The following is a 25969-nucleotide window of genomic DNA, read 5'->3' as shown; positions in this document are numbered from 1 at the left end:
TTAATGATTTCTAATTTGAGCTTCGTTAGGCGCTCTTAAGTGAAAAGTGAAAACATTTGGCACACTTAGAGCTAAGGTAAAGCAATTTCACCACCGCCCTCTCCCCATCCGACTACTTTTCACATATGTACATGTGTTTTTCCGAACAATGTATATCATTCATGCCCATTGCATTTGCCTTACTCTCATAGGCCAGCTCTACGCAATCTTCCTTGCCGTTCCAGTCATCTGGGGTTTGTCTCCATTTCAAGAAATTTGCCTTCTTCCCAGTAGTACTAGACATGTACACACCTTCTGTTTCAATATCATTGACATCCACCCAGTAGTAGAAAACGTCGTATAAATCTTTTGTCACTATATCGAACTCCTGCTGATCTTGCAGGCTAGCCAGGTGGCTGCCCAGCTCTTGGCATCTATCCCGAGCATCTGTCCAGTTTAGTTTCTCAGTCCTCTCGAAATAATAATATTTTGAGCCGAGTTTCTGAAACATTACGAGCCGGTTCTTCCACAGTGTTTTTATTTTTGACTCGGACTCCTTAATAGCTGCCTCGTGGGCAGACATTTTCTTCTGTTGATTCTTCAATTGATCCTGGAGCTTGGACAGTTTTGCCTGTGAGTCCAACAGTTTCTTGTCATCATTTTCAAGCTTCGTTTGATGGCCTGCAAACTGATTTTTGAGCCCGTTTACCACATCTATCAGCTTACTGCCTTCAGAGCCATTTTTCTGAACCGCGACGAATCTGTTTTTCCACAGTGTTTTTAGTTTGGACTCTGACTCCTTAATGGCTGTCTCGTGGGTAGAAACTTTTTTCTGTTGATTCGTCAATTGATCCTGGAGCTTGGACAGTTTTATCTGTGAGTCCGACAGTTTCTTTTCCTCATTTTCAAGCATCGTTTGATGGTCTGTTAATTGATTCTTTACCCCGTTTAGCACCTTTGCCGACTTACTTGCCTCCGACTCGATCTTTTGCTGTTTGTAGGTAAAGTCTTTCTCTAATTTGTCTATTCTCTCCCTTGTCGCGGCGTCTTCAGATATATGTTTTGTTTGTTGGACAGACAATTGTTGTTCTAAGTTGGCGAACTTCGTCGTAACTGAGGTTTCGTTAGAAGAACCCGTTGCTTCTTGCCCTAAGAACTCTTTCTCCATTACAGTTAGTCTATCCCGATATTTGTCTAAATAAGAAGCGTTTTTGCCTCGTCGCGTCAACTCTTGCTCTAGCCTTTCGAGTTGCCCCTTCGCATGTTCGACTGCGATCTGCTTTTCTATTTGGCCTAGTCTCTCAAGCATCTGCTGTGCACCCAAAGCCAGCTGTCGCTGTTTGTCTTCTAATTTTTCAAGTCTCTCGGTAGATGAGCTTTCCCCCAAAGCAGCCCTCTCCTGCTGCTCTATGATCTGTTTCTCTATTCCGCCCAGTCTTTTGCTACATGTGCCTATTTCGGAATCGTTTTTTTCCTGCTGGTCTGACAAGTGTTGTTTCTCTTTTTCGATCATTTCCAACAGCCCTTTCTGTCCCGAAACATCCATTCTTTGGCGTTCAAGTAATTTATGTTCTACACTGTCCAATCTTTCCAATTGCGTCGATGAGATATCCTCATTTTTTTTTAGTCTGGATTCGATTGCATCTAGTTTTTGTCTGTTCTCCAGTTTGTCTTCATGATTCATTAGATTTTCAACCCAATTCTGTTGGGTCCTTAAATTATTTTCAATGTTTTTCATCTGCAGTTGCATCATAAGCTGCTGATCCAAGACTGATTTTAAGGATTTTAGGCAGACGTCGGTGCAGCCAGGATCTGGTTCCATCTGTGATTATGTTAATTGGATATTTTCGCTTTCTATCACATCTCTTACGTTGATATACTCACCAAGCTTTTAGCCAGCGATATATGCGAGAATAGACCCAATAGAAATAATAAAGCAATACAACACATTTTGCACAGAGTATACAGGTACAACCAACTGGCCGCTCGAGTAGTCGAGATCTGACTCAGATCGGCTAAATGTTGCCAATTCCAGCGCCGGAGTGCGCAACAAAGTGGTTGGTTATCTACCATTAAACTACTCAGTATTGCGATTTTTTGTACACATTAGTTCAGATGAATCGTTGAAATTATATATTAGCAGTATAATTTGTGAAAAATTAGTCAAAGTAATTTTGAAATATATACAAATTAACGGATCGCTTAAAAAGCTCTTAAATCAGTTTTCTGTGCTAAAACTTTCAATGTCTGCCATATTTCAAATCTCAAAAGTAAAAAAAAAAAAATAAATCGCGTAAATTTAAACAATTTAAATTTGACTCGTTTTCAAATCTCCGTTTACAAAATTTAGTTTATTCTTAAACTACAGACCTGGTCACACTATTTCTGAAACAGAAAAAAATATGACGCCGAGCAATTCCAATGATGGGGAGCAGTACGAAGATCAGCATAATATTTCCACATTCGCTGTACTGGATTTGGAGACTACCAATTTGCCTGCGAACAACAACAATCGAGTGGGCATCACGGAGCTGTGTATTTATGCATTTGAAGCAGCTCTCCTGAAGCAAAATGGTAAGGAAGGATCCGGGGAAAATAAGGTGCCTGTACCCCCACTACCCCGCGTAGTGCATAAGTTGAATGTACTATTTCAGCCGTCTATGATGGTGCATCCGGATGCAGAAAGATTTACAGGTTTGTAATTTCACAAGTGCATCCTATTGCGGTGATGATTCACCGTATCACCTCATATTCTAGGCCTCAACAACTACATACTGGAACGCGAATCAAAGTTAGACGAGAACTCTGCTCAAATGATCCTTAACTTTTTGGAGCATTTGCCATCTCCGGTTTGTTTAGTGGCTCACAATGGCTGGCACTTTGATTTTCCTATTGTAAGGAAAGCGTTTGCTAAATTAAATCTGGAATTTTCCCCTACTTTGACTTGCGTTGACTCACTTCGTGCCTTTTTGGAGATTGATGACAAGCAGTCCCTAGAAGATGGTCTTATGAAACTGCCCCAAAGCTTGTCCGAGAAAGTGGAAGAAGCGGAACCACTTTCATTGGAACGAAACGAAAGCGCCCCGAAAAGTTCAATTCTGACCCCCACAGAAAATGCTTCAAAGCAAATTTCAGGAAATGTCGTTGATGCCCTGGAGGCGTCTGCTAGTGGAAAAGTGGAGGAAGCTGAACCCATTAAGGAACCCGACTGGCGGATGTTAAATGAAACCACCCCAAAACGCCCAATTCTGACCCCCACAAAAGCGGCGTCAAAACGTAGACAAATTTCAGAGAGCGAGGATGATGAATTGGAGGCGTCGTCACCAGTTAAGCGAACACTGAGTTCTCGTCGTCAACTATTTAGCGGCCTGAAGTGTGCTCAAAAAAAACGTTGGCCACCAAGAGGCAAGTACAATTTGGGATCACTGTATGAAAGAAAATTCAATCAGCCACCAACTACTGCCCACCAAGCGGAGGCGGATGTGGCCATGGTCACTGCGCTCATCCAACATTACGGCATGGATTTCAGAGCCTTTGCTGAGGAGCAAGCTATTCCATTCAGCCAAATCATTCCACTTGGCTCACCCGCTCGACGCAAATAATAGCATCTATGGATTTGATTATTGTATAAGGCATGGCATGTATATTTGTAGAAAAACAATTTTTTTATTTTTATATACATATATTTTAATGGGATTGATGAAATTGATTATTAATATGTAGCTGTGAATTCAGAATTTACGAGTTCTTACTTAATATAATCAAAGTATATGTTGAGCTACTGAGAAGGGAAGATCAAAAAAAGGCGTAGCAGTGCGGGAGCTATGTGCTTGCAATGTGGTACAGTGGGCAGTGCAAACAACAAACAATAATAGCGATTTACTTTACTGCTGCACCACTGGCTATAATCTATGGATTATTGCTAATGTCGAGCTGCGTAACACAACAGTATATATAAGCAAATATTGGGCGCAGAAATTCTATGCGATTTGATGGAGTGTAAATGTGCGAAGCATACAGTTTTAGCGTTTCTTAAATACTGCAGATGTTACTACACTGCCTACCTTGCCACCAAATTTAAATGTCGGAGTTGGAATAGTGTGGTATTTAATAAATTTTTCAGCAAAGCTCAGAACCAACTCGTCCTCTGTCCAATTGCAAGATGTAATAATAAATAGACTGTCGCTGTCATGCAGCAAGTTCTCCACTGTCGCAAGATATAGTGAGCGTTTCTCCTTGGAGTTGTCGGGACAGAGGCTCACGGCATCATAGGTGCCTTTGTCATGCACAACATTGTATTTTCCTAAGTCCGTCTGTGGTAGAGTCAAGTCCGCCACACTATAGCTGATGTTCAGATCATGGTCCTGGGCAATGCTTCTGGCCAACTCGATTGCCTTTGGGGAATAGTCAACACCCGTTAGTTGGGCGTAACCTTCGTTTGCCAGGGCAACGAGAAACATCCCATTGCCGCAACCCAAATCCAGCACACGTGCAGTTTGCTTGTCGATCTGCTCTTGCTTTAGAAGCCAGACGACAACACGTTGCTGCGAATCCTCGTCAAACCATATTTCACCCACGTCTCCGTGGCTTTTATAGTTTCCAATTTCACGCGTATAGCTCGATTCCCAATAATCTTTGGTTCCCAATTCCGATCCCTCAAGTTCAGCGTCCATCGTAGGAAATAGAAAGATTGGATTGGATTTAATTTAGGTTTCGTCGGTCAGGTCAGTCAGCTGCTCACAGCTGTTTTATGCAGAGTTGCATCGTATGCACAATGTGCTCCAAATTCGGTCGCTGTGTAGGGTCACACTATCCGTTTGGATTTTAATTTATATTTTAACAAACGAAAAAAGCTGTAGAAATTGAAGGCCAGACGATCCAGCCACCAGAATTTCAAAATGGCTCTTACTGATGTTTCGATATTAAAGTACAGATGCCGTAATTGATTCATCGTTTGGCAGCAATCCGCCAAGCTCTTGGCATCGAATCCATCACAGTCACCCAATTCCAAAGATTTCAGTTGATCAAGAACATGCAATCCTCTGCAATCCCTGCTATACAGTTGAAAGTCCAGAGTTGCGTCCGAAGATACGTGCAATGTCCCCCCAAGAGACACAGATACTGCTCGCCATTCAAATTGCTTACCGGATCCTTGCCAGCGATCAGCAACAGTTGTTTGAGATATTCGCCTTTAGTACGTTTCGTGAAGGATTCATCAATAAGTTTGTACAAATTGCATGCGTATGCCTTAAACATATCTTCCATACACACGTCCGAAGAAGAGATCCTAGGCTGGTCTCCTACGTTGAGATAATCCATTAATACTCTCGTTTAAATCGGAACATTTCGTGACGTCATCGAAAACAGAAGGTTTCTCGGCAACAGCTTTTCTCTTTCTGTTTTCCGCGAGAGCACCATTTTTATACCCGATACTCAAAATGAGTATTGGGGTATATTAGATTTGTGGTAAAAGTGGATGTGTGTAACGTCCCGAAGGAATCGTTTCCGACCCCATAAAGTATATATATTCTTGATCAGCATCAATAGCCGAGTCGATTGAGCCCTGTCTGTCTGTCCGTCCGTCCGTCCGTCCGTCCGTCCGTCTGTCCGTCCGTCCGTCCCCTTCAGCGCCTAGTGCTCAAAGACTATAAGAGCAAGAGCAGCGATGTTTTGGATCCAGATTTCTGTGATATGTCACTGCAAAAAAAATATTTCAAAACTTCGCCCCGCCCATTTCCGCCCCCACAATGGACGAAAATCTGTGGCATCCACATTTTTAAAGATACGATAAAACCAAAAACGCAGAATCGTAGAGGATGACTATATGTTCTAGAATGTAAGATCTCAACCAGATCGTATAATTATTATAGCCAGAATCAAGAAAACAATTTTATTCTTTCTCGCTCTGTCTCTCTCTAACACACAGGTTTCATGGTCGGTTTTGCCAATTGCAAGATATGAGTTCAAGGATCTCAGAACCTATAAGAGCCAGAGCAACCAAATTTGGTATCCACACTCCTGTGATATCGGACCTTGACCGTTTCGTGTCCAAATTTCGCCACACCCCCTTCCGCCCCCGCAAAGGACGAAAATTTGGGGCATCCACAAATCTCAGAGACTATTAAGGCTAGAGTAACCAAATTTGGTATCCGCACTTCTGTTAGATCTCACTATAAAACGTATATCTCAGAATTTCGCCCCACCCCCTTCCGCCCCCACAAAGGACGAAAATCTGTTGCATCCACAATATTGCACATTCGAGAAAACTAAAAACGCAGAATCATAGATAACGACCATATCTATCAGATTGCTGAATCTGGATCAGATCAGATAATTTTTATAGCCAAAAGCAAGAAATCAATTTGCAGTGGCTACGCAGCGCCCGACGTCACGCTCAGACTGATTTTCTGTCTCTCTCGCACGCACTCTTTGTCGTGTCGTTTAATATTAGCGGCGTCTGCCGGAGGAGAGCCATACTGACTAAGTATCGGGTATAAATGTAGAGTTGCGGTCTCCGCAGCAACTCACAACGTTCCCCCTCGTTTAACTTTACTACCGCTAGGGACTTCAATCATCTAGCTTCATGCATTATGTTCTATTCTGCGGAAAATATCGATCATTACGTATTTTTGTATATATGGATAAAAATGGGAATAAATGCTTTGGTTTGGACATCGGTTTAGCAAGTCAGTGAATTGTATATGGTTATGCATATAGTTTATAATTTATTGATGTACATGATAATCGATTTCTCAGACAACTACAACGTAATTTGTGTATAAATACATTAATATTAATAGCTTTAAAGTTAACTAAATTACATTTTCCGTCTCATTCAATTATTCAATCAGTATCTCTATATGGTATTGTATATAAAAGGTGCAATGCATTATAGACATAAAACAAATCCTTATTGTTTTCTTACTTCACTTAAAACTTAACGATCGTGATTCCTTCAACGCTTCCTGTCAAATTGCTTTTGTTTATAGTACATATATATGTGTATATAAATATAGTGAGAATTTATTTGTTGTTTAAAAGCTTTCAAAAGACTTGGTTTGTTGCTTAAAGGGCGCACACCACACCATACCACAGCGGACTTTCAAGCAAGCTTTCATTATCAGCTGTGCACAGTAGAATAATATAGAAATACAATTAATAAAATAAAATATAATACAATTAAAGCCTATGATTACACAGAATTATTGGTACTGCCCCATGAATGACATGACAATGTGGATGATGCACTGTGCGATCAGATGTGACGATAGGTTCGGTTGGTTATATATAAACTAAATAGATAAACTGATAGATAGGCATTACTCTTACATATCCGTACGCTACCGTACGCTACCGTATGCTACCTGTGCCTGTATTGTATTCAGGCTTTTTCTTATATGATTGTTTTGTGTTGTGTCTACAATTGCTTAAATCTACTCGTAGTTTTAGTTTTATGTACAGTGGACGCCGCTTTGGCGCTTTTCACGTCTGCGTACGTCGCTCGTAGTCGCTGCGTCGATAATCGGCTGGATAGTCGCGTGGCATCATGGGATACCCACGCGGATCGCTGCGGTATCCTGGCGGGTGAGGTAAAGCGGGCACGATCCCATTCGGCATATAATAATTGGTCGGCAGATAGTGACTCGGGTAGGCGTGCGGCGGCAGGTGAGGAGGATATCTGCAAAGATAAGCGAATAAAAGTTAAGTCCGTATGGTCCGTGCAAGGCTAGCGGGGTTAGGCGTGGCATACCTTCGCTTATCGGGCCGACGGTCGCGATCACGTTCGCGGTGATCCCGATGGTAGCCCCCGGGAGGTCCGCCGCTGCGAGGATAACCGACCTCATAGCGATCGCGCTTATACTCCAAGCTATACCTGCGATAGGAGGGACATTTCAGTTAGAAACTCTCAAATTGAAGGTTTTTTTTCCGCTATGTGGGCGTTACCGTTCTCTGGCGTGCCAACGCTCCATTTCCGGCGTATAGCCCGACGGAGCAGGCAGTGCCTCGTAACCACCTCCACTACGAGCACTGCGACTGTTCGGCGTGGATGGGGAGTTCAGGCCCGCTCTGCGAGCACTGCTGCTGCCTTCGTAGCAGCTGCCCGCCGGAGCAGCTCCACTGCTGCCATAGTATTCGCTGCTGCGGTGATGCTTCTTACGCTCCTCGTGACGCTCCATGTTTAGACGCTTGAAGGACATTGACTTGAGATGGTCGCTGATGCCGCCGCCAACAATGGCCACGATGCCGCCCGCACTGCTACCGCCGTCCACATCGTTCTCATCCCGCTTCCTTTTGAGTGGTGAGTCGTTGACAAAGCGACCCGAAGTCGGGGTACCGCCATCCGAGTAACGCGACTGGCCCACACGTTCCTTGTCCTTGTCTTTCCGCTTCTTCTTGCCGCTCTTGTCCCGCTCCCTGTCTTTGTCCTTTTCCGCTGGAAGACCATTGCGTCGGATCTTGCTGGGACTGACCGAATCCTCCTTGGAGCCAGCTCTGCTCTTTCCCTTGCCACCCGACTCCCGACTGAGCTGTTGCTTGAGGGCATGCTTGTAGATTTTGAACAGATGCTTGGCATCCAGCTCCGTGAACTTGGACACAAAGTACCATAGATTGCTGCGCCACTCCTTCTTCTCCGACTCGCCATACGGCTGCAGACACACATCAATCTGCCTTCCGATCTGTAGCAGGCAGTCCCTCGTGTGTTGCAGCTGATCCTGATCGGACAGACTCAAATCGGGTTGATCCAGGGCTTTTAAGGCCTTCTTGACTGGACGCATCTTCTCCTTGCATTCGTTGAAAATGCTGGGATCTAAATCGCCCAGGACCTCCAAGGCCCGCGGCTCGTTATTGGCCGTAAAGTGCATGGGCTTGTTGCCATTATTGTCCGAGGCGCTGGTCTTCTTCGACCTGGCCTTTGACTTTTTAGTCCTTTGGGCAGTGCCGCCGCCGCTCACTTCAGAGGCTGGAGTCAGGTGCGGCGAAGCTGTGGAGGAGGGATCCAAGTGGCTGGAACTATTATCCAGTGCCCCCCGACCCCCGTCAACAGTTTCCTCGGCCTCGCCCAGCGCCTTGCTCTCGGCCATAGCGCCAGATGTGGCGCTATGGTTGTTGGAGTTGTTGCCGGCCTTTGACTCTGCGTTGATTCGTGCAGCTCTGGGCCGTCGTTGGCGCTTCTGACCGCCCTTCTTCGTCAGCTCCACATTCTTCTTGATGATCTTGAGCAAGTACTCGGCTCGGGTCTGAAGTTGCTTGGCCTGCGGCTTGCGGGTGTCGTTCAGCAGGATCTTGTCGGTAAGTTTCAGGGTGGGATCCAGCTTCATTTGCTCCCACGACCCGATCCCATACTGATAAATGCCGCACAGCAGTTTGGTGTCCTCCTCGTTGCCCCATTCCACATCGAAAACTGGCACCCGCGTCTTGATGTTGAATGTCCACTGCTGCCTCTCCGCCGCCCCACTGGGTATGATCTCGTTAAGGGGCTGCAGCTCTTGCTCAGATGTCAGCAGTTTTTTGGCATTGAAGGAGACGCCCCCGAGCTTCACAGAGTAGGTGGCCCGTGCGCGCCGCTGCTTTGCCCCCGGCGTGTCGTCCTGCACAGTCTTAATTTCTTCCTCCTTATGCTCGTCTAGGAACTGGACGCACCGGTCGTGCAGCATTTCGCCGAGTCTCTTCAGCTCTGTCAGGGGCTTCTCCTGCAGCTCTGCATCGCACGCAATGGCCTCCAGGCGGTGTAGGGGGGCGGGAAACTTCTTGTAGCTGCGAATGAAACGACGCAGCTCAGCATCGGTGAAGCCAGTGATTTTCTCCTTCATTGTGGGACGTCCACGCTTGCGGGGACGACCCTCATCCCCACTGGCGTCGGAGCCCAGCTCGTACTCGGAGTCGCCAGAGTCGTCCGCCTGCTTGGACCGCCCGCCCTTGCCGCCGGCTCCACGCTTGGACTCGCTTTGATTGGCCGCCGCCGTCTTTCTTCTGGGCGGTAGATAGAGATCCTCAATTTCTTTGGCCTTCTCCTGATCCTCGATGACCTTGCGAAAGCCCTCGGGAATAATGTCATCCCAGTCCTTGCTGTCGTCCTCCGCATCGTCGCCGGCGTCCACATCTTGTTTGTTCGATTCGCTCGGCTCCTCCTCGAAGGCCGCTATGCTGGCCACCTTGAAGGCGGACAGAAGATCATCGCCCGGCATCTCCGGATCATCGTTCCGGGTCTCTGCCCGCCGCAGGATCTCATCAATGTCGCAGACCAGTTCATGTTCGTCGTGCTCCGGCTCGTCCTTGAACAGCTCCTCGGCGCCAAACTTCAGTATGGCGGAGAGATCATCCTTGTTGAACGGATTGGAGTTCGAGGAGTGGCCGTTGCCACTTTTATCCAGCACCGTGCGACCCGTGGTGTCCATCCGCTGGATGACTAGGTGGTCCAAGACCATCTTCTGCTTGGCCCTCTCCACAATCTGCTCCTCTACGGATCTGGCCGTGACCAGGCGATATATATTCACTTGATTCTTTTGGCCAATGCGATGGGCTCGGGCCTGGGCTTGCAGATCGTTTTGGGGATTCCAGTCCGAGTCGAAAATAATGACTGTGTCGGCTGTGGCCAGATTGATGCCCAGGCCACCGGCCCTGGTGGATAGCAGAAAGCAAAAGTCTTGGCTGCCCTCGGCATTGAAATGGTCGAGCGCCTGGCGACGCATCTCCCCCTTGATGCTGCCATCGAGGCGCTGAAAGGGAAAGTGTCGCTTCTGGAGGTAGTCGGCCAGGACGTCCAGCATTCGGACCATTTGCGAGAATATGAGCACCCGATGGCCCGTCTCCTTCAGTCGGCAGAGCAGCTTGTCCAACAAAACCAGCTTGCCCGAGCCCTTGAGCAGCGTCTGCAGAGCCTCGTCCTGCTGCAGGCCCATCAGCTCAAATTCCGAGGGCCTGATCAAGGCCGCGTGATTGCAGCACTTCTTCAGCTCAATGACTATGTTCAGGAAGGTGGAGGTGGAGCCCTTCTTGCCCTTCCGCAACGCATCAAAGTTCTTGGTCAGAATCCATTTGTAGTATTGCTTCTGCAACGAGGTCATCTCGACCCTCAGAATCTGTTCCACTTTGGCTGGCAGCGACTTTTCCACATCCTTCTTCACCCGCCTCAGGATATACGGCTCCAGCTGCTGGTGCAGTCGGGTGTAGCCCTTGTCCTCGGCATTGCCGTGCTGCAGCTCAAAGTTGTCCCACGTGTCGAACTTCTCGGGCATTATGAAGTGCAGCAGGGCCCACAGCTCCTTCAGGGAGTTCTGCAGGGGCGTGCCCGTGATCAGCAGTCGATGATTTGTGTCGAATTCTTTGAGCGACTTATACAGCAGCGAGTCGTCGTTCTTGAGGCGATGCGCCTCATCCACCAGCAACGCTGCCCACTGCAGGGTGCCCAGAAACTGCTTGTCCTTAAGGACAATCTCATATGTGGTCAGTATGCAGTTGAATTTCAGTCTTTTGGAGCCCTCGAATTGCCATTCGTACTGCTGGATCATCTCGCGCGACTTGATGTCCCCCAGATAGGTGACCACGTTCATGTCCGGCGCCCACAGGTCGAACTCCCGCTGCCAGGCAGTCATCGTGCTGAGCGGTACCACACAGAGGAAGGGCCCGTACAGGTGTTGCACCTTAAACAGGGAGTAGAGGAAGCATATCGTCTGTATTGTCTTGCCCAGGCCCATCTCGTCGGCCAGAATGACGGAGTTCTCTTTGCACCACGAGTGCAGCAGCCAGTTGAGGCCGTCCATCTGATAGTCCCTGAGCACCAAACCCGCCACCAGGTAGTCGGGCTGATTCTTGATGCGCGAGAATTTGGGGCGATACTTGAGGACACGGCAGTGACGCGAGGGTGTGCACTTGGAGGACTCCCTGTCATGGAACTGCTCGGCACAGCGCTGCCACTTGCGCAGCACCAGTGTGGCATCCTCCCAGGTAGCCTCGGCATAGGGCAACGATTGCCATTTGCATAGGAACTCATCGGTACCGACATCTGGCTTGGATCCCTTCGCAATGATCCTGTCCACGTTGTTGTAAGACTTGAGCAGCTCGTGCTGCAGCTCCTGCTGGCACTCAAAGTAGTCGATGTCTTCGGGGCCCGCATAGCGGCGCCAGTAGGCAGTCTCCTGTTCCTTCTTGATGAAGTTGTCCAACTTCTTCATGCCCTTGGCCTTCATGTCGCGCAGCGTACGCTCTGACTCCCATGTGTTGTGGATATACGACCAGCCCTTCCACTTGATCAGATATTGCTCCTCCTCCTCTTTTGGTACATCTTCCTCCGCCTCTGCCACCTTTTCCACCTCTTCCACTTTCGCATGGGGATCTTCGATGGCATATATCGTGGTCTTATTGCCCGTACAGCCCCTTCTGCCCATCCGCTGTGCCAGGATCCGCTCGATGGTCTCACATTTCTCGTCCTCCACGGCAGCGGCCGCCGATGCCGCCGCCTGGATCTCGTCGTATTCGCACTCCAGCAGATCCTCCGAGTCCGTGGCCTCATCTTCAGATGCCTCCTTGTAGCTTACCGCGGCTCCTGTCCTACGCGTGGCGCAGCTGCACAAAAGAAGGAAGCATTTAATAAAATGCTGCAAAGAATGCAACTGCAAATTATTGTACCGCTTGCTGGCATCATCATCGTCGCTGTCATCGGAGCTAAAGGACTTCACCCGACGTCGCTGTTGCTGCTGTGGCACTGGTTTATTCCTAGAGGTAGTGGCTGGCGCCGGCTTGCGCTTAGGGGCGGATGACTCTTCATCGCTCTCGTCGCTCTCATCGCTTTCGTCCGAGTCCCAGCTAAAAGGACAAACAAGAGTATTACAAAAAGGGCTCCCAAAATAGAGCCCGAATCCAGGAAAAATCGTACGTTTTCTTTTTCTTCTTGTGTGGCGGCGCTCGCTTCGATTTATCGGGTGCGGCGGTTGGGGGCTTGCGCGCCTGGCGCGTTCGTTTGGGTCTATAGTCCTCCTCCTCATCCTCCTGTGCGGATTAAGCCCAAAAGAAATATTCAAGAAACTGCAGAAGGAACATTCTGTGTGTGCGAGCCCCGACTTACGCTGCTGCTGCTTGAGGATGTGGGTGATGCATTTGGAGAACTATCACTGGCATCATCATCGGCGGAGGCTTCACTGTCAGCCGCCGGCTCTTGCTCCTTCTGTTGCTGTACAGTTTCAGTCTCTTTGTCGTCATCGTCGTCGTCATCTTCGTCTTCCTCCTCGTCCTGCTGCTGCTTTGATGAACTGCTGCTGCTGTTGGTGGTGCTCGTGCTCGTGTTCGCGCTGAGCTTGCCGCCTGTTGCTGTATGGTCTGCTCCTGCTCTGGTTTCCTCCGACTCCGAATCGGAGTCGCTGCCACTTGATCCGCCACTGGAACTCTCCTCCTGATCATCTGTGAAGCCATTCGTTTTACTGTCCGCCTGTGCAGCTGCTGCTGTTGGTGGAAAACCCGCCACCGATGTGCTTGATGGTTTGACATTCGGCTCCGGAGAGCTTCGTCCATCGCTGGAATTTCCCGACGAACTATCCGAATCAGAGTCGGATCCGGAGGAGCCACTGCCGCTGCCACTGCCACTGTTATCCGTGCCGTTTGCCTCATCACGTGTGTCATCTTGTTCGTCTGAGCCAATACTATTCGCCGATTCATTGAGTGCCTAAAAACAAGCAGGAACAGAGCCCAAAATAATTAAAAAATCAACAGACACGACACATTCAGATAACTTTCAAGCAAAGTCTTAAGGAACCGCAGACTAGGAAGTGATTACCACCGCTAATCCTGCCCAGAACTCCTCTGGCCAGTTGAATTTCCTTAAAAATTGCACATTAATCAATTAGAAGTTCGCAAGGTGCACATCAGACTCCACTTCTAGTCCGTAGCCCGCTCTCCAGCTACAGTTCAAAGTCCAACTTGCGCTCTTCTGACCACCAAATCCTCTCCAGATCTTGGCCCCAAGCTTGGAATGGCAAATAAGTATCAAAACTGCATACAGTTCTTAAGAATTGTTGTTTATCCAGCTAGATATAGCCTAAATCTAGCCGAAACCGTGTGAACACAGGTCGGTTATAAGGCATTCTACTTGCTTTAATAGGGCTAATCCTGTCCAGAAATCTTCAGAATGCCCAGACGGGCGATTTTAAAGAAATGCAGTAAAAATAGCAACAAACAGTGAGGGTTCCTTGAAGGCTTAAGAAGAAATCTTGAGAGTAATTCACAGCAAAAACGCGACAGTCACCAACACAAAATAGTCCTGGGAGGAAGAATGCGGAAATCCTTTAAAACTAACGGGTTTTGGGTCTCCTGGCGCGATCTTTCGCAAAAGAAACCTCCAAAATGACCGACAAAGTGGTTTTATTCCAGTAAAAAGCGTTTACAATCAATTTTCCGATCGAATTCGAGAAAAATGCAAGGATTTTGTTTACCGGCTACTATTTGGCGGGCTAAAAACCCAAGGAATATGGTCGGAAATCCAGTTGGGAAAACTTTGCACCCAAGAATTTTTGATTACGTAATCGATGAAAATTTTAAATTTACAGCGAAAAACAATAAAATGTACACATTTTGAAGGATTTTCATAGCCGGATTCGATTAAAACAAACCGAAATGGTCAAATTTAAACAAAATTTGCGAAAATGGGTACCCAATGGATTCGCTTAAATTCCACTCTCACTGCCACGTCAAGGCCCCGAGGATGGTTTGGCATTGTCAAAACTGTGAAACATTATCGGTATAATGGTTAAAAACTGCATTTTACCCAAATGCCCCACTTGCAGCTACACAAATCGCCAGTAAAGTGAGGGTGTCTCGGAACGAGGGGCTCCCACGGGGGCTGTCTCCCAGGCTAGGCGTGTAGCCACACCCACAGCACGGAGCATATATTTCAAAGCTTTTTTTTTGTTAATACTCACTAGGCGACCGGATTGACACTGATTTAACCCGCCTTGCTGAGAAAAACATACCAAATCCATATTTTTATTTCCCACTTTTCAAACACACACCGACGTTCACTGTCACTACTTTTTCAAGGCCTACTTACCTGGCTCATTATATTTTTGTGGTAGGACACAGAGTTTCCGTGTAGAGCTCATTAAATACATGCAATACACTTTCATACGTTAGCTGGGAAAATGTTTATGTGGTCCTTGAAACAAGCCACTTGTTCTTAAATGCAGTTTTTTCAACACACAAAATATCACGTCGTCTTCGTCTTTCTTTCTTACGCCATTTTGTTTTAAGGGCTGGCAAACAGACTTATCGATATGGTGTATCGTCCTCAGCCTAAGAGATATCACGAAATATACCGATAATTTGATTTTTAGATAGATCAGTTTTTATATTCGGTCTATTATTACTAGTAATATTACTAATTACTAGAACTCTCAGGACTAAACATATATTTTTAGCCGATTGCTGAATAAATTTCAAAAATTCGCCATTTTGCTTTAAGGGCTGGCAAAATTGCAATTTCAAAGTTGCATGCATATCGTATAGAATTTATCGCATAAAGTTCAATTAAATTAATTTACAGCTATACTATCTAGTGATTATAGTATCGCGATATTTTCCTCCACTTCTGCAGAGGCATTTATTGCTGATTATGATCAAGCTGCAAATGATTTATTTGTTCCAGTCCCTCCTGATTGATAGTTGGCCAGGGCTGAGGGCGACGCGCCATCTAGCGAAAGTCCAGCGAGGCTCGTCTGTGTATTGTGACATCTGGTGGAGCTAGAGCCGTTACTGGAGATATTAGAAAATGTGAAACGTAAAAATTATTTGAAAACGTGAAGTGAATTATAGAAATCGAAGAGCGTGGACGCAAGCAAACGTCGACTGAGCCCCGCGGATTTTGTGGTTAAAACCGAAATTTGGAAGTGAGTACAGGAAAAAAGAAGGCCACTCAAATAGGCCGGCCCGGAATAAAGCCACCGAAACCGGGCCAGAAGGTTGAACGCTAAACATACACACACACCGATACACCCGGTTAAGGCCGACACGAACATACATATATAGATTTAGGGCTGACCAGCCACGGCCAGAGATCGCCCACGCCGCCAATTCAAACATGCAAAAAAAAGACACAATTCACTTGAAAAATACCTTCCACATTTAATGTAATTTTGTTTCTCGTGTTGTCCTTTATTGCATTCATTAGTGATTTAATTAACTTAACGTACACGAGAAGGGTCCCGGTGGAGTCTTCGCTCCCGTACCGGAAGAAGTCGTATGTGGGCAAGGGGAACTACTCAGCCCTGGGATCGACAGCTAGCCGGCGTTGCCCATAGGGAACCAAGACAGGTGTAACAGCTGCAAATGATTCATTGCAACCAAATTTTATTGGTAAAATCACTGGATATAACATACATGTTATAAGAGAATATAATACTCTCAGGCATAATTGGAAATTAGAAAAAAATGTTTTGGGAGAATATCGACTTTAAAACTATCGTACAAATTATGTTGGCCATGTATATATAGAAGCCCTGGAATTCAAAACTATTTTCGATAAGCTATCGCATAACGCATCGATATATCGATGTATATTAGAGTGCCAGTCAGCTGTGTTATTTGTATTTAATTAATAAATTAATTTCTTTATCGTTAATTTCCAGGTTACCGTGTGACATGACATTGTGACATTTAGCATATCTGGATAAAAACGCAATATGAAAGAAGTGGGCATAGCTCTGCCCAAGTCTCGAGGCGTGGGTGTCGGAATAGTCGCAGGGTTCTTGTTATGCTTTATATTCTACTACTTTTACGGGGGTTACATGACTTTTTTGCTGTTTGCTTCTATTCTACTGTGTGAGTATAAATATGCAATTAATTTAAAGCGAACATCATCCACTAACAGTTGTTTTGTTGCAGTAATATTCTACTACGCCCAAGACCTGCTGCTGTACCATCCTGACCTACCTACCAACTCTCGCATTTACATACCCATTCCGACCATGCACAACTTGCCACACATTACAGTCAGCATCAACACGCCCGACGGTGTTACGTTGCATGCCTTTTGGATAAGCCAACCGGAGGAGCGTTGCAAATCGGTGCCAACATTGCTTTACTTCCATGGCAATGCTGGTAACATGGGGCATCGCATGCAAAATGTAAGTTGATTCTCGCACTCATATAGACTTCCGTTCATCTCCTCTTATTTAAGGTTTGGGGCATTTATCATCATCTTCATTGCAATATTCTGATGGTGGAATATCGGGGCTATGGCCTGTCCACTGGCGTACCCACGGAACGCGGCTTGGTCACAGATGCTCGATCTGCCATTGACTATCTCCACACACGCCATGATCTGGATCACTCTCAACTGATCCTGTTTGGGCGGTCTCTTGGGGGCGCCGTCGTCGTCGATGTGGCCGCCGATGCCGTCTACGGCCAGAAGCTGATGTGCGCCATTGTGGAGAACACGTTCAGCAGCATACCCGAAATGGCTGTGGAGCTGGTGCATCCGTCTGTGAAGTATATACCAAATCTACTCTATAAGAATAAGGTGAGCTCTCTTTTTTAGTTCTAAAATGTTCACCCCTTTCTCAATTGTTACTCCTTCCGTATATAGTATCATTCTCTGAATAAGATCAGCAAGAGTTCGGTTCCATTTCTGTTCATATCGGGCCTTGCGGATATCCTAGTGCCACCGCGTATGATGCGTGCCTTGTATACCAAATGTGGTAGTGAGCTGAAGCGTCTGCTTGAGTTCCCCGGGGGTTCGCACAACGACACCTGGATAGTGGATGGGTATGTAGCGGCTGGAGCGAATCTAATCCTTTAATTCTATTTGATTAATTGTTTCATTGCTTTCAATTTCAGGTACTACCAAGCAATAGAACAATTCTTGGCCGAGCTACAACAGGCGCCACTGCCACTGCAGAAACCGCCTGAGAAGAGCAATGTCTGGGTCGAGCTGGAGCATAAGATCATTGATGTTTAGGCTCCTTAGCCTCTCGGCATACAAACCACGTGTTCTATTGACTGTGTTAGCACTGCGAATGGTTTATTACTTATACATCAACTATATAGTATATAACTTTATATAACAAGATTTTAATCTAAACTTTGCTTTAATCTATGTTGTATTTTGCTCCATTCGAAGGGGAGGAGGCAGAGAATACGTGAGAACGTGCTAGCAATGGTTGCTTACAGAAATGATTCCTTTCGCGATAGAAAAGACTACCATCCATCTATAGATAAAATTCAGTTTTCCAAAATACTTTGCTCGCAAAATAAATGTACATTTTTGGTATTGGTAGCATTGTAAAAGAATCAGTATTTAAACAAAACAACAACACAAATTTTCCTGACTGATGGTTTATCCCTAGCACGTTTAAATTTTGCGGCAGTTCCACTTTTTTTAATGTTAAACTATTGTAATTGTAATAATTTAATTGTTAAGAACGAGGGGAAGAGAACATTTTCGGGTTAACTTTAGCCTACAGCAAACATTAATCATGTTTGATTGAGAGAAACAAATAAACGTGAAACAATCGCTAGAAACCTTGAAAGTCCTCATCCGCACTGTCATCGCTCAGGGGCATGGCTGGCCGCTTTCGCCGTTCGGGCTCAAGCTTCTCCTCCACTAACGTTTCCGTCGCAGGTGTCGCTTCGATTTTCTGAGACTGAGATCGATGATGAAACACAAAGGAGACACATTTACTGTCCGTCCAGGCTTGGGCGAGTATGTTGTCTGGCAGGCCACGATTATTGGAGCAATGGTACCACTGTGACAAATGCGAGGTGCAGTCCGTGTCATCCGGCGGCGGCTTCATTTGGACATTCTGAACACAGCGCTTGCACTTGAGCCTACACAAATGGATCGTGCCATTAAAAAGAACTAAGAATTCCTTCGTCCTACTCACTTGTCGTGCGTATCGGATAGGATATCTGGATCAAAACTAAACAAATCCTTGAGATCGTCACGCGTGAAATGCTTCTCGGCAGACTCATTGTTGTCAATGATCGTGCTAGACAGGGATTTCTTGTGGGTCTGCCTCTGCAGAATTTTCTCCTCAATGGAACCGCTCTGTAATTTCATCAGTTATCAGTTATCGTTAGATAATTGCATATTTCACAAACGTACCGCCACAAGACGATAGATGTAACAGGGCTTCTTCTGGCCATCACGCCACACTCTGGCCATAGCCTGCTCATCGTTGGCCGGATTCCAGTCCGGATCGAACATGAACAGGCGATTGGCTCCTATCAAATTCAATCCACAGCCTCCCGCCTTGCTGCTCAGCATGAAGAGGAAACAGTCCGATTCCGGGTCATTGAATCTGTCCACAACTTTCGAGCGCTTCTTGATGGACATCGTGCCGTCTAGGCGCACAAATCCATACTTTCGCTTGCGTGCCAGTTGCTCGAAAAGGTCCAGAGTCTGTGTATAGTTTGAAATGAGGACCACCTTGTCGTTGCCATGGGCTCGTATAGCGGCCAGCATAAAGTCGAGTAGCTTGAATTTTCCACTCAGCTCTGGGTTGATCTCTCCTCTGTGAATGGTAATGGAAAACTAAGTCATTAGCCAGCCCATATAAACACCAGCAATATCATACTTGGGATTGTAATTGATGGGCAGTATATTCTGCGAGTTCTCAAAGCCCTTTTCCCCTGCTGCAATTTTTTCGCAAATCAGATTTGGGTGGCTGCACAATTTCTTGAGGGTTGTGATGTCTGCCAAAGCCGTGAGAGATGCTTTCTCCTTGCAGTCTATGAGGAAAGTGGGGAGATTAAAGTGAAACAACTACAGAGCTTACTATTTTTACCCGCTAAACTGCGACGAACTTGATCTGATTTAAGAAAATTCGTATAGAGCTGTAGCTGGATGGGCGTCAGTTTGGCACAGATAACCATCTCAAACTTGACGGGCAGGTATTTGGTGAGTATTTGGTTGGTTCGACGGATGATGCACTGATCCACAAGCTTGATCAGCTCTTGGGTTTTCTCTAAGGCCCGATCTCGTTCCTTGTCCGTGGAGTCGGCGTTCTGGCCCCGCAGAATGCAGTTCTCAAAGTTACGCTTGAAGTCCGCTGCCGTGCCCAGCATCTCCGGATTGACAAAGTTAACCAAACTGAAGTACTCCGTGAGATCGTTCTGTATGGGCGTGCCAGAGAGCAGGACGCGCCGCTTTGTCTTGAGGCCCATCAAGGCCTGGTAGGTGAGGTTGTCGCTGTTCTTCAGCCGATGGCCCTCGTCGCAGATGACCATGCCCACCTCGTACTTGCAGAGGATCTCTGCGTAGATTCTGAAGGTTTCGTAGCTGATGAGCAGTACAGGCGTTCCGAGACGCGTGGAGGCATTCATGGAGAACTGTTCGAGGGCTCGCACAGTATTCTCCTTGGAGCCTCCTTCCATGGCCAGGCAGTGCATTCGGCCGTGTAGCCATTTGGTGAATTCCTTCTCCCAGTTCTTTACCAGCGACGAGGGCGAGACAATGATGCACTTGTTGATCGTGGGTTTGCAATCGGCGCTTTGTTTCAGAAGGGTCCACACCAGGGCCACGCACTGGAGGGTCTTGCCCAGGCCCATTTCATCGGCCATTATGCAGCCATTGAAGTTTCCCCGCTTTCCCTCCACACACTCGTACATGAAGCGGACTCCCTCGCGCTGATGGGGACGCAGAATGTTGCTCAGGAGGGGATCCACCACGACATGTACCAGAACTGATGAAGGCTCCATCGACATCCGTTCGTGGTCCGTGTAGTTGGGTGCATGGTACAGAACCAAGGCATTACAGGCCAAAGGGTCGTGCAGGGGACGTCGCACGACGCGACGACGCACGCCGAGAGTACGATTCCCGCCGTAGTCCGGAACATAGTTGTCAATGGGGACCTTGAATTTCCTCGCCAGCACTTTGGCAATGGCCATCTCATACTCGGTATTGGCTGTGAAACGTATGGGCAGTGGTAAGTCCGATGTGTTGGTGGCATCCCGTAACGCGGACTGGCGAAGTCGCTCCTGTTCCAGATCCTGTTGGCAAGCACGTTTGTTTTTCTTGAGCAGTGGTGGCGTGAAATCATTTCGAGACGAAAGTCGTTGTCCCCCTCGTTGGCTGGGAGCCAGGCTGCGACGCTGCAATTGAAAACGAGTCAAAAAGGGATTTAATTAATTAACTTAAATCATAATTACCATTTTCAGAGATTTTAAAGAAAGCGGCGCGAACAGAACAGCTGATAATATCGATAGTTAAAATTTTACATGTAGCACTAAAAATGCAGTACGATGAGCCAGTTCATAAAACCATACTCACTTACGTTGCCACTGTTTTTTGTTGACCTTTTTTTTTAAACCTTGTTTTCTACACTATACAATAAAAGAGAGTATTTAAAGGTAGTCAATCAGATAGAAAATTGATTCATCAATCGGATAAAATTATGTGGGCAGAACTAAGGGTTTTAGATAGGCAGCATTATTCAACGGAATAAAGAAATTGAGCAATTTGAACGATTTTTCTCTTACGTTTTATTACGTTTCATTTATGCGGAATCAAGAAGAAAATATTGCAATATTTGATAAGAAACATTAAGTAATTGCCAGCGAGGCGCATTTCAAGCCAATCTTTGCACACCATAAATTTCATATCACCGCCGCATAAAGAAATAATCGGCTCGGACACAGCAGTAGTAGAAAATTCATCGTGTCGCTGCAGTCGTGGTGTTTTGTTATTGGAGCAAATAAAAAAATACAAAAATAAACTACATATTCGGATCAGTTTTCGGTAGGCTGACGCACTGGGAAAAAAATGCAGGTGCTGCTGGTGAACGAGTCGCCATCGCACAAGTGCAGGGAAGAGTGAGACTAATTGTTTTCGTCACAAAACGCAATATACTATAAAAGCGGAATTGAAAAATTAGGTCGTCGTTTCGGACAAGTGGAAGCAGCATTTGTTGCCGCGTTAGGAATCAAAATTATTTGGTAAGTTTCGTTTTTGTGATGGCAGCCACTGATTAACTTACAGTTTCAATTAACTTGCAGTGGCTTGTTTTAAAGTTAAAGCAAGCGGACCACGGGCCCCAAAGAGAAGTCAACAAAAACGACTTTGAGAGAGCAGACGTCGCGACGCACACGAAATAATTATAACAACACGTTCAAAGTGAAGGTCAACGTCACAACGGCGACGACGAAGGCAACGGCATCAGCGGCAACTCTGGCTGCCGAAACCCAAATTGAACGCCTTCCCTTGAGCTAACCTGGGCAACTATTCCAGCACATCTACTGCAGCACATCCACTGCAGCACAATGTCTCCCCCAGGCATATCCATATCCATATTCTTCTCCGCCCAGCGGCTGGTGTTCACATTCCTAATGGCCCTACTTATCCTGGTAGCTAGTGTAATCAGCAGTGACACCGCCATGCCCACACAAAATATGTCCCACAAGGAGAGAACGGAACTAAGGTAAGTGGATAAGATAGCCCTCAGTAGAGAGTACTTTAGTTTTACTCTTACTCCATTTTTGACTGCAGGGAAGAGGCCCGCGACATGTTCTATCATGCATATCGTGCTTATATGGAAAATGCCTATCCAGCCGACGAGCTGATGCCTCTCTCCTGCAAAGGGCGCTATCGCGGCGTGACACCTTCACGGGGCGACATGGATGACATACTGGGAAAGTGAGTGTGAAAAGCAGTGCAAGTTGAGCTTGAAACGGAGAGACAGCTTTATATGTATTGTAGCTTTTCCATGACCCTGGTGGATACTCTGGATACCCTGGTGCTGCTCGGTGACTTCACGGAATTCGAGCATGCCGTCAAATTGGTCATCCGTGATGTCCAGTTCGACAGCGACATCATTGTCTCGGTGTTCGAGACAAACATTCGGATGGTGGGAGGCCTCCTCTCGGCTCATATTCTCTCCGAATATCTGCAAAAGCAGGTGGATGTGATGCACTGGTACAAGGGAGAGTTGCTGGAGATGGCCCGCGAGTTGGGCTATCGTCTGCTGCCGGCGTTCAATACATCGACGGGGATACCGCATGCCAGGGTAAACCTGCGCCTGGGCATGAAGGATCCCATGCTAAAGAAGTCGCGGGAAACATGTACGGCCTGTGCAGGCACGATTCTGCTGGAGTTTGCTGCCTTGTCGCGACTCACGGGTGATCCCATATTCGAGGTGCGTGCCCATGCCGCAATGGATGCACTGTGGAAGCTGCGCCACCGCGGTTCAGATCTGATGGGTACCGTCCTAAATGTCCACTCCGGCGATTGGGTGCGCCGCGACTCGGGCGTGGGTGCCGGCATCGATAGCTACTACGAGTATTTGTTCAAATCGTACGTCCTGCTGGGCGACGACAAGTATCTGGCGCGTTTCAACCGCCACTACAATGCCGTAATGAAGTACGTAAGCGAGGGACCCATGCTCCTGGACGTGTTAATGCACAGGCCGCACGCCAAGTCCAGAAACTTCATGGACTCGCTGCTGGCATTCTGGCCGGGGCTGCAGGTACTGTCCGGTGATCTTAAGCCAGCGGTACAGACCCACGAGATGCTCTACCAGGTGCGTCAATCAATTGCAAGTATTGTGTATAACAAAATTTAATATATTCAATCTTTTAAATAGGTTATGCAGATGCACACTCTCATCCCGGAAGCATTTACAGTGGACTTTCAGATCCATTGGGGCCAACATCATCTCCGACCCGAGTTCATCGAGTCTACGTACTTTTTGTACCGTGCTACGGGCGACCATCACTACCTGCAGGTGGGCAAGCGGGCTCTGAAAACCCTCCAGCAGTATGCCAAGGTCTCCTGCGGCTATGCGGCTGTGAACGATGTGCGAACGGGCAAGCACGAAGATCGCATGGACTCGTTCGTCCTCTCCGAGACATTTAAGTATTTGTTTCTGCTGTTCTCCGAGCCGCAGGATCTGATCATCAATGTGGATGAGTTTGTCTTCACTACGGAAGCGCACCTGCTGCCACTGTCGATTGCACAACTAGGGAATGCCACGTTTAGTGAGTGATACCGTCTTTCCTTAAAGATTCAGTAATCAACTAGACTTCCATTCATTCACAGGCTTTCGGCAATCGGACGAGCACAATGTACTCGACTTCATGCGCACCTGCCCCAGTTCCAATAAGCTTTTTCCTGAGAAAGTACGCAAACCATTGCGCAACTTCATTACGGGCTCGTGCCCGCGCACCATCAGTGGCAAGCGACTCAGCGCCCTGGATTTTCAGGCAAGCAATGCGGATCATTTGCGAGCTGTTTACGACATGGGCATCACCATGGTTTCGGTAGGGGACCGCAGCCAAGGCAAGGTGCGACTGTTTCATAGTTTCTATAATGTAAGTTTTTCGTTCTGTTTAGAATTTTTCTTTTACCTTTTTTTGGTTTTGGTTACGTTTAATGTTAATAAGTGATCCCTCTTCCTCCTTTTCCTGGTCTTACTCTGATGATGGAATCATCATATATATTCTCCATATATTCCATCTATTCAAACACAGGCCAAGAGTCACGAAGAGGGCGAAATGGGACTGCAGTTTATGCAGGAGATGCTGGAGCTAACTAAGATTCAGAGCATGAATCAGCTAGCGCAACTGCAGGTGCGTAAACTATCCATACATCCATCAGAAGTATAAATACAAATTTCCATAAATTTAAAGGCAGTGGCCTATGCCACTGATGAGAAGCTACAGGACTGGACTGCCCTTATGGCCGGACCTTCACACTTCAGTCCAGAGCTGATTGGCGAGCAGTTTGTCGAGGGCGATGTCATCCTGGCCAAACCATTGAGAGCCTGCAGTGAGAAGCTCAACCAGGAGGACGATGCCGATGATGCGAAGGGAAAGGTTCTGGTGGCCGAGCGAGGCGATTGCACGTTTGTCAGCAAGGCACGACTGGCGCAAAAGGCTGGCGCTGTGGCTTTAATTGTCTGTGATAATGTACAAGGTTCTTCCGGCGAGACGCAACCCATGTTTGCCATGTCCGGCGATGGTAACGACGATGTACTCATACCCGTGGTCTTTATGTACAACTTGGAGTTCAGTAAACTGGCGGCGGTGATGAAGCGCGAGAACCCGCTCCGAGTGCGCATCATGCAAATGGTGGAGTTCAAGCGGTGGCAACTAGCCAAAGAGGGTCGGAACGATACGACGGCGTCGACCCAAAAGCCGGACAGGGAATTGTAGTGCCTGTAGTCCACCCACCCCACCGTAAACGCTTCTGCTCCTGCGGCTCATGAAGTGGTTTTTGTTAAACATTTTTGAAAGAGTATCAATAGAAATTTCAACATTCGTGAATTGTACATTTTAGCCGCTCAGTCGCAACTACATTATAAAATTCTTGTACTTTACTAGACACGTAAGGACCCCGTAAAAGGAACCACTTGAGCTAGCCGTGACTTTTAGGACTATCCTCATTGGGGATTTTTGCATTTGCATTTGTGATTCGGTTCGGCGCAACTCTCTCAGGCTGGCAATTGGCTTTCTAGTAGCTGCAATTATTGCCGGACCGATCTAACAATTTCAGATATACCTGTATATGGTATGTATGCATGGCATACATTACATTGTAAAAGTGTAGTTCCGCAGCTTCCCTTCCCATTTTTATACGAGTTTTACTTTCCGTGTAATCTTTTGTACATACAACATTAGATCTTAGGAACCAATAAACTTATAGTTATGTAAGAATAACTAGATTATTAAGTAATAAGTCGAGAATGAGAAGCCAATCTGTAGTAGAAATTGTTTAGTTCAAACACCAAAATAGTTTAAAATATATGAGAATTTGAAAAAACCAACCTAGGCCTTTCTTGTGAATAATGAATCAAAAGTTAACCACTTGAAGGTCAAAGACCAAGAAATCTGCATATTGTATCTTAAAGCAGGCTGTTAGTCTGCGAGTGTGACGCAACATACACGGCAGTCACATGATAAGGATGTTGGATTTGGCTTGATCATCTTTACATGCAAATGAGTCGCAACTAGATTAGGGGCAGACCTGCAGCGACTATGCAATAGCCTGTACTCAGTCAATATTAAAGTAATT

The 25969-nt window shown here is 46.6% G+C and overlaps 7 protein-coding genes across 9 annotated transcripts; 3 read left to right on the top strand and 4 right to left on the bottom strand.

Moving 5' to 3' along the window:
• Positions 1-15: 15 nt before the first annotated feature.
• On the bottom strand, positions 16-2248 carry LOC108163176 (protein Hook homolog 1-like). Its single transcript, XM_017298312.2, has 2 exons — positions 1864-2248; positions 16-1801 (listed from the first exon to the last, which is right to left on the bottom strand). The coding sequence occupies exons 1-2, from the start codon at positions 2050-2052 to the stop codon at positions 113-115; spliced, it is 1878 nt and encodes a 625-aa protein (XP_017153801.1). The 5' UTR covers positions 2053-2248; the 3' UTR covers positions 16-112.
• Positions 2249-2353: 105 nt separating this feature from the next.
• LOC108163644 (three-prime repair exonuclease 1) lies at positions 2354-3716 on the top strand. Its single transcript, XM_017299054.2, has 2 exons — positions 2354-2673; positions 2737-3716. The coding sequence occupies exons 1-2, from the start codon at positions 2382-2384 to the stop codon at positions 3579-3581; spliced, it is 1137 nt and encodes a 378-aa protein (XP_017154543.1). The 5' UTR covers positions 2354-2381; the 3' UTR covers positions 3582-3716.
• Positions 3717-3976: 260 nt separating this feature from the next.
• LOC108163646 (EEF1A lysine methyltransferase 2) lies at positions 3977-4740 on the bottom strand. The gene has a single exon (XM_017299055.2). The coding sequence runs from the start codon at positions 4650-4652 to the stop codon at positions 4002-4004; it is 651 nt and encodes a 216-aa protein (XP_017154544.1). The 5' UTR covers positions 4653-4740; the 3' UTR covers positions 3977-4001.
• A 1939-nt stretch (positions 4741-6679) lies between these two features.
• LOC108162827 (chromodomain-helicase-DNA-binding protein 1) lies at positions 6680-15217 on the bottom strand. 2 transcript variants are annotated; one of them, XM_017297755.2, is made up of 7 exons: positions 14889-14963; positions 13043-13636; positions 12854-12966; positions 12607-12783; positions 7924-12543; positions 7730-7852; positions 6680-7657 (listed from the first exon to the last, which is right to left on the bottom strand). In XM_017297755.2, the coding sequence occupies exons 1-7, from the start codon at positions 14946-14948 to the stop codon at positions 7462-7464; spliced, it is 5883 nt and encodes a 1960-aa protein (XP_017153244.1). In that variant the 5' UTR covers positions 14949-14963; the 3' UTR covers positions 6680-7461. The 2 variants fall into 2 exon arrangements, with proteins under 2 accessions (XP_017153244.1, XP_017153245.1); XM_017297756.2 differs by lacking the exon at positions 14889-14963 and adding an exon at positions 15017-15217 and having other exon boundaries at positions 6682-7657.
• A 545-nt stretch (positions 15218-15762) lies between these two features.
• On the top strand, positions 15763-18483 carry LOC108162649 (protein ABHD13). Its single transcript, XM_017297481.2, has 6 exons — positions 15763-15851; positions 16590-16782; positions 16846-17087; positions 17141-17482; positions 17549-17727; positions 17800-18483. The coding sequence occupies exons 2-6, from the start codon at positions 16644-16646 to the stop codon at positions 17918-17920; spliced, it is 1023 nt and encodes a 340-aa protein (XP_017152970.1). The 5' UTR covers positions 15763-15851; positions 16590-16643; the 3' UTR covers positions 17921-18483.
• LOC108162648 (DNA repair and recombination protein RAD54-like) lies at positions 17962-22018 on the bottom strand. Of its 2 annotated transcripts, XM_017297479.2 has the most exons (8): positions 21939-22018; positions 21237-21285; positions 21112-21152; positions 19749-21054; positions 19539-19692; positions 19067-19475; positions 18846-19009; positions 17962-18789 (listed from the first exon to the last, which is right to left on the bottom strand). In XM_017297479.2, the coding sequence occupies exons 3-8, from the start codon at positions 21112-21114 to the stop codon at positions 18477-18479; spliced, it is 2349 nt and encodes a 782-aa protein (XP_017152968.1). In that variant the 5' UTR covers positions 21115-21152; positions 21237-21285; positions 21939-22018; the 3' UTR covers positions 17962-18476. The 2 variants fall into 2 exon arrangements, with proteins under 2 accessions (XP_017152968.1, XP_017152967.1); XM_017297478.2 differs by lacking the exon at positions 21939-22018 and having other exon boundaries at positions 21233-21250.
• Positions 22019-22067: 49 nt separating this feature from the next.
• On the top strand, positions 22068-25721 carry LOC108162647 (ER degradation-enhancing alpha-mannosidase-like protein 3). Its single transcript, XM_017297477.2, has 7 exons — positions 22068-22379; positions 22448-22594; positions 22658-23477; positions 23541-23934; positions 23996-24267; positions 24427-24525; positions 24586-25721. Exons 1-7 carry the CDS (start codon positions 22222-22224, stop codon positions 25108-25110), a joined length of 2415 nt encoding a protein of 804 aa, XP_017152966.1. The 5' UTR covers positions 22068-22221; the 3' UTR covers positions 25111-25721.
• The last annotated feature ends 248 nt before the right edge of the window (positions 25722-25969 follow it).

This window comes from Drosophila miranda, chromosome 4 (genome assembly GCF_003369915.1).
Source record: "Drosophila miranda strain MSH22 chromosome 4, D.miranda_PacBio2.1, whole genome shotgun sequence".
Classification (NCBI taxonomy): domain Eukaryota; kingdom Metazoa; phylum Arthropoda; class Insecta; order Diptera; family Drosophilidae; genus Drosophila; species Drosophila miranda.
Note: the sequence above shows the minus strand (reverse complement) of the source record. Positions and strands in the feature narration are given on the sequence as shown.